The sequence below is a fragment of the Sparus aurata genome, chromosome 6, assembly GCF_900880675.1.
Source record: "Sparus aurata chromosome 6, fSpaAur1.1, whole genome shotgun sequence".
NCBI classification, from domain to species: Eukaryota; Metazoa; Chordata; class Actinopteri; order Spariformes; family Sparidae; genus Sparus; species Sparus aurata.
The window spans coordinates 15575510-15583407 of record NC_044192.1 but is presented as its reverse complement, the minus strand read 5'-3'; the positions used below and the strand labels follow the sequence as shown (position 1 = coordinate 15583407).

Sequence of the window (7898 nt, the reverse complement as noted above, 5' to 3'; positions counted from 1 at the left end):
AGGAAACTAACTGTGAAATTGATGTAGTGGAGTGAAAAGTTCAGAAGTTTTGAATTCTAGAGCAGAAAAAGGGTAACATAAGAAATGTTAAATTCTCGTGGAGTTAATGAGGTTCATGACTAGTACTGGTGACTAATGACTAATGGTCATTAGAGTGGTTAGTGAGAGTAAAGGAGGGCGACAGGTTCAACTAGTCTGGCATGCTTTATTTATTATTATTTAAAATTTAAATTTAAAAAGAAGTCAGTGGCAGTAATATAAAAATTAACCTCAGCTGGACGTAATGCTCGTCACAGATCAGGGTAGGAATTTAATCCATGACGGAAGGGTGGGCGGGCCTTCGACTGAGTGAGGCCACTGTGTTTTTGGACGATCTTCGCAGCAGCCGCTCAGCAGACTGCAGCTCCGCTCCAACTGTCAGAACAGAGTCCCGAGTCCTGCCTGAATCCGGGAATCTTTCAGGAGCTATGGCGTCAGGCCTGTGCAGTGTTGTTGTGTTGGCTTTGTGTGTGACCCTGGCCCAATATGTGTCCGGTGAGTTTGATTTTTAACCTCTAGTCGGTGTATTCTTCTGTGTCTCCCACGTTGTTGTGTCGTTGTTTACTTCTTTACTGCGCGTTTTAAACGTTAGCGTCAGTTAGCTTAGCTAAACAGAGTAACGGCGGCTCAAACAGACCAAATTCGGGGCGATGCCAGTGACGTTAGCATCGCCAACACTGCTTTCAGATCAGTGTGTCTCTGCTAAAACTGGTGAGCTACGGGGCAAGCACTCCGGTATCAGTTCCTCTTTCTAAGATGTCAATGTCGGCTTTGGTTGACAAAGAAACAACCAAGATGCAGACGTTGAGAAGTGGTCGACTCAGTTAACTAGTCGTCGTTGATGCTTTGGCATTTCCTCGACTGTGTCGCTATTGTTGGATGTGGTGTGATGAGCCCTGTAAATAGACACACTGTCTTTGCCTTGGAAAATCCATGGGAGAGAACAGCTCTAGCTAAACGGACCCCATTGATAGACGAGGGTTAACAAACATCTCTCATTTATAACGCGAGTCAGTGACCATAAAGTTCACTATATTTCTATATGGTCTCAGCAAAGACTGGACATCATAATGTTCATCAGCTAATGCAGGATCTGTTACAGGACTGTTCTATTACACTGCATTACTTTGAGCTAGCTAGTACAGTAGCAACTGAGGGTTTATTTTGGTAGCACCATATATTAGTGTTGGAATAAATACATAAACACTAGTTGTATCGTACAGCTTATCTCATGATCTGTAAGTATTTTGCCTATAAAATACTGTTTAAAGCCTATTACAATACAGACAGTCAGTTCCTGTCCTCACATCACAATAAACATAAGTAGATAATGTGTGGCGCTTTTGCTTAAAACAATACTAAAACAATCTCTTAAGTGGCAAAAAATAGCTGCTAACATCTTCTGTCCATTTTGTGTTTCTTCTTGTAACGTTCTACACCATAGCTTTAATATATAAAACCTTGAAGCTGTGAAATGAGGCATGGATGTATTTCATTAATCTTATGGGAATGCTAACCTATCTGGCTCTTCTCTGCTTTCTGTCTCTGCTCTTTTACAGCGGGGAGCAAGGACTGTGAATCGTACACAGATATACACAACACGTACCATGAATCCAGGACGTGCCGGATTGGATTCTGTTGTGGAAGCTGTAACAATAGATACTGCTGTCAAGATAGTTTCTGGCGTTTCACCGAGGAAGAACAAGAAAACTGGTATTCTACTGCTTTATTCTGTAATAGATGATAAATTACTTCTAATTACAGGTGACAATTTCTGTGTTAGATGGTGAGACAGAAATACTTGAAGTGGGTTCCTTCTGATTCTCTCTCTCTGTCCCGGTTTAATCACGTCATAGATGTGTTGTTGCAGCCTGTTGCAACAATTATGCAGTCAAGAAACAGGAAGTGGTGTCTTCCTGTGCACGACCACCAGCGTGAAGCTAATGTGTGAATCAGTTGCAGCCTGCAGCAGGATTGTAGATTACATCGCAGAATATTAAGCATGTCTGATGTCTATTTAGGGACTTTACAAACTTGCCAATATTCTGTATGTATAATAGAGAACTGATTTGTGTTTTCCAGGAAAGGTTGCCTGACAAATGTTTTTTTATGTGCCATAATGTAATTGCAACATCAGTATTGACTCATGTGATTTCCTCTTTGCTCCTTTTTTTAGCATGGACTGGGGTCGTTACCATTATTCACCAGTTCCCATGGTCCTTGGTATTGTTGGCCTTGTTGCCAGTGTGCTCATAGTCGTCTGCTGCTGTGTTTGTCCCTGCTGCTGCCTATACAAGATGTGCCGCAAGCCAAGACGTAAGTAGCCCTCCACTATCTACTAATCCTGATTAAGAGATAGAGCTCTACAGCCCTGATGTTTACAGTAGTCAAAGTTTCAGGGGTCTTAATGAAGATATCAGACTCTTGGTTTCCAGGGTGTAGTCTAGTTTTTGATACAGAACATCAGGACACTCATTTGAAGCGTGTTTGGCCCACCCACCTCATGACTTTCATTACTGTGATGACTTGACCTTTCTTATAACACAGACACAGAGACACAAAGCTTAGAACTGGTCCAACATTCCCCAAATCACAATGATATGAGTGGATTCAAGAGAGTTGATTCATTCTGTGATGTTTGTCTTTTGACATTTGTGTTGTTGTGGCTCTGCTAGGGTTCACTGTGGCTTTTTAATGATCTTCTGTGGTGATAAGTGTCTCGTGCAGGTTGCTGAATCAGTACAGTCATCAGTGATAATTGCTGTTTGGAACACAAGCCAAACTTGAATACTGCTGTAGTTTACGCTGCCGTTTTACAAGTCAAGGCCTGCTTAGCTCTGGGTTTCAGTGCTAATTTTTAGTTCTGGTTTTAATGAAGTTGCCCTCATCAAAGGATAGGTCGATAGTCTATGTTTTGGTAAATGTCAAAAGTAAAACCCCAACAAAAAATTAGTTCACACAGTTAACAGGTGTTGCCTGTGTAACTAGAGCCCGATGTAGTTTAAACCGGTGCAATAGACCTCAGTCCCACATACGTAAACATCCTGTACCCCAACCCTGTGGCTTAAAATAGTCCCCAGCAAATACACGATTTCCTTGTTGGATTAACGTTTGCTTTAAGCTACCGTTCCTTGATGGTTAAGGAATAACCATGGGATCTTTGCACCACTAAAAAAAATTAAACTGTTTATTTCTTAGCTGTATTTAAAGATTTCCATTTCAGTAGGGATGAATGGACTTGTAGCTAAGCGCCACAGTCAGCCTTTAATCAGCCTTGCCCTTAAAGGTACAATTTGTAACCTATGACTAGAAATTTTGTTTAAAAACATTATCAGCAGAATGTGAAGAAATAATTATTTTATCGTATCAAAGACATATATGTACTGTGTTGTAGAGATATGTGCTAATGTTAGCATGCCTTGGCATCCGTTCACCTCTGTTGAGGAATCTTGCAGAGACAAACAGGGTAAATGGGTTCAATGCGTGAACATTTAGATTACCTTATGTAAACCTTACTTCTGTCTGTGTCTTTCTTTAATGAACAAATTTGTCATAAATTGCATATTTCAACCTTATGAATGCCACCTGTTCACCACAAAATCTGGTATTAAAAAGCTACTGGTTCTGCCTTGTGTGAGCAGAATGTCATTGACAAAAACATTCCAAAGAATAATTTCAGTCTGCAAACTTTCAGCTCCTGTTGTCATAAATTAGTGGATAAAACATAATATGTTTAGCACAGTCAGTAGTGGTGTTGTAGGATCTAAAACAATCAAGAAATATCAGTAGTAGAGCTGTCACAGGTGTGTTATCAGAGTAGTGCTGTACTGCGACAGAAGTTAGGAGGGAACAGCATTTTATAACCTAAAGTAGGTGATGCTGCTCTGTAGGGTGCAACAGAAGATGGACAGGCACCTGCATAAAGACCCTGCACTGTACATGTTGCTGTGCAATTGCAATTCAGATCTAAAACATTATAATCTTAATTGAAAACCTTGATATTGATAACGATATTTATATATTGGGTTTTGTCTTACTTTTGCTTTTTGCGAATTTTGGTATCTTTCAAATTCCAAATTAAGTTACGTAAATGCATTATGGTTTCAGGCAAAATCAATTATTCCCCTGACTCATACAACAGGGAATTTAGTTAGTAACTAAGATACTGTATGAGAAAACTAAACACCACAAATTCTCTTCAATCACTATTGTGTTCTCTAAGAACAAATTTGTTCGTACAAGCGGTACTTGCAGTAAGCTGGCTTAGATATGCGTCAGGAAGGAAAAGAGAAACACAGAAAGATGCAAAAATAAATTGGACTCAATATTTCAAAAAACTAACAGTAAGTGTACCTAAACAGGGAAAGCACTGCCACACCTTTATTTATACAAGCTTTGTGCAATCAGAGACAGACAGCCTTCATCCTCTGGTCTCCATTACAACAGGGTGGATATAATTCCAGTTCACGTCTCTGTACTCCTCCTCGCCTTCCACCCATTATTATTGCTGCCATATTTCTTCTAAGTTGTATTCTTTACCCAGTGCTTCGACTTGATATCACTTATCTATTTATGTCCACCCTTCAACCCACTTCTTTCAATGAATTCCCCACAGTTGGGGAAAGCACCGAGGTGTGTGTACATTCGCCTCAGTAATGGAACATGTCCACCATCGTAAATACTGCAGATTCTTCACTTTGTGTCAGTGTAGTCTTTTAGCTGGCTTTATCCATGCAGTGTCTCAACTCCAGAATAGAGCGGTAGGCTGAAACACAGCAGGCGAGAATGTGGATTCCCTGACTGGGACTGTTGCTTGTCAGGATCACATCCAGGAATGTCAGCGCTCCACCTCGTATGAGTCATAGTTTCCACGACAACCACTGGGGGAAAACTCCAGACCATCCCACGTCATTTACAGGAAGTGGTCATGATGACTCCCTCCCTGTTAGGGGGAAAAAAATGGTGGGGCAGTCACACAGACACACACAATTGTTTTCCATATCTTCTCTCCCCTTAGGCTGTACATAATGATTTCTAAACAATACAATTTCTATTTTACTTAACTTGCACAGTGATGGGTGTAGTCAAAACTGATAATGCCAAGGGTGGAGCTTTGGTTCTGTGTTTATATTTTTATATTAATTTATTTATATCAATCTAGCAAGTAACAAATGACGATGAAGTTGATTTTCGACTGCTGTGTAAATCTCTGCGTGCACTAACCTAATCATATGTAGTTTCCTTGACAGAGACCTGATGCTTCGTCATAGTCTCAGTACCGTCCTTTTTAGTCTCTTTTTATAACAATATTGACTATAATAACAGAAAAGATCAAGTGCTTAGTGTGACTGTATCTGAAAACACAGTAGGTGTATTATTTTCCATCCCTGACTATTGTCTGCTGGTCTGCCCTCCAGACTGCATCAAGCCTCAACAACCTAAACCAGTAGCACAGGGCAGACAGTGGGTAGTGTGAAAGACAAAACCAGAGGTTAGGAAAATCCAAAAAAATACACACTGTTGGTGCTGACTCTTCAGTGAAAATGAAGAAGCTCATGCAATGTTTTATGTAACAGTAAATAAATTACAATTCATATGACAGGAACATTTGTAGAACATTGACTTGATAGGATTTATTTCTGTTGCACAACCAAATAACTTCTCTGAATGGAATCTGAACATCTGCTGTTTTTTGTTGTTGTGGTAATGCTTTGTACTTACCACTGTGTAAGAATAATCATGAGCCCCTGTGTTGGTGGTGATGAAAGTCAATGGTGGTTAACCTCTCAGCAAACGGCTCAGCAATTCCTCCCATTGCTGTACTCCCCCACTTTAACTGAAACTGAGATTAAACACCCAAACTTTTGTTGGCTCTATTTTTCATCTGTTCTGTGTTGCGTTTGCTTACAGCTGTGATCGCTACCACCACCCACACCACAGTGGTCACCACCGCTCCTCAGCAGTACCCCCGGCAGCAGACTGCAACACCCGCACAGCCTCAGTCCTACCAGGGAGCCCAGTACGCACCTTACCAGCCCGTGCCAGTGCAACCAGGTTATGGAGCCCACCCCCCACCTCAAGGTTACGGAGCCCACCCCCCACCTCAAGGTTACGGACCCCACCCGCCACCCCAAGGTTACGGAGCGCAGCCCATGCCAACATCACCCTACCACGGACAACCACTCACAGCAGGACCTCCCCCAACATATCAGGAAGCCAGTGAGTGTTGTTTTTTGTTAACCTAGACAAAGAGTTTCAGATCTATTTGTTTCAGCCTGTTCTCAAATCAAACATCCCCTTTCATAACACACGATCAGTATAAATTCTGTCTACAAAAACAATGGCAGAAAATATTTGTTGTCTGGACTAAAAATGAAAAGTAGCCTTTGAAAAGGAGATTTATGACTAATGCATCACATTCTTTAACAATAACAAACAATTGTGCGAAAGATGGACAAATGGACAAATTGACTAATCAGTGTTCTTCAGTGACCTGCCTGTATATGGAGAATTGAAGCACATTCGAACTGAACAAATACACTGAAGCTCCCACTTAGATAAGGGTTCTTTCAAAAACATCTCCTCAGCCACTGATTTAGCTGCTGCGTCTCTCTTGCATTCAGTAACCAAATTAATCTGCCAGTAATGTTAAATAACATAAGTGATTCTACAAATGGAGAAAGTAGCAGAATAATGGACTAACTACACAGACCATCCCACTGAGAATTTGACAGGAAGTGGCAACAAAACAGCTGAGACAATCCACAAAAACGAGAATGTGAATGTAATGTGGCTACCACCAGTTGGCTAGTTTTGGTCTGCTATTGATGAGAGTGTGTAAAGCATTAATGTTGGCAGTCATTCATCCAGATCCTCCTCTAAATGTTCCCTTAATATTCAGCATTTCCGTAGGTCTTTAAAATCAAATTATTTGAATTTTAAGCCTTAAAATGCCTTAATGTAACTGGTAAATATAAAAGTATTAGGGTCACATGTCAGAAATTCAGAAAAGCAAACAGTGACTGCCAATTCATATCCTTCATACCTTTTCCTAAAACGAATAAAGATTAATCCGCTTCAACTAAAAAGAGATAGCAATATATCTCAAATGTGGTAGGGGATTCAGCTGCCTAATGCCTACTATGATAAAGTAAATAAAAAAATGTAGCTGTTCTGTACTTTATACAGATGTTAAGAGGGGTGCATTGATCAAATGGATCTGCAGGAAATGGACAAATAAAAGTCTTGAGGTTTTTCAGGAGTTGATGATTATATACCTTTTTTTTTTTTTTTTTTAAAAAGCACCCTTAAACATGGGGTAATGACACATTACAATGTAGCTTTAAAGCACATTATGCAGTTTTGGTGCATCAGAAAAGCTGCAGTCAGAGGTGGAGGAGGAATAACCTCTGCTGGTATGAAGTTGAGTCAGGTCCAGAATTTGTATGATAAGAAATTGCCTTGACAGAACTGACGTAATGGTTACTGTCAGAGTATTTTCAGCTCCTTGTTCCTCTTTCCGTCCTTTCTTTCTGTGTCCAGCCGGTCCTGGCTACCCTCCCAACCCGATGCCTTACAGCCAGGCTGCATTCAGCCCCCGGACAGCAAGCGTACCCTCTGCAGCCTCCTGTCCATCCGCAGCCCGGTGCTACAGCCCCACACGTGGACTACCTAGCCCAGCCAGCATACAACCCGGATTTTGTTGCACCACCACCCAAAACTGGATAAAGGACCACAGGAACCGCACTCTCAGCCACTGCAAAAGTGCTGCAACGTTTTTGGACTTGGCAGAACTGGAAATTAATCATGAGCGTCTCAGTTCATGCATTTGATGGTTAAATATGGGAAAGTTAAGATAC

General features: G+C 41.0%; 1 protein-coding gene across 1 annotated transcript; it reads left to right on the top strand.

Moving 5' to 3' along the window:
- Nucleotides 1–265: 265 nt before the first annotated feature.
- LOC115583666 (protein shisa-5-like) lies at nt 266–7898 on the top strand. Its single transcript, XM_030420763.1, is given in 6 exon segments — nt 266–534; nt 1599–1752; nt 2216–2355; nt 5950–6258; nt 7582–7631; nt 7633–7898. Coding segments are annotated over 6 exon segments (1005 nt in total). The 5' UTR covers nt 266–317; the 3' UTR covers nt 7768–7898.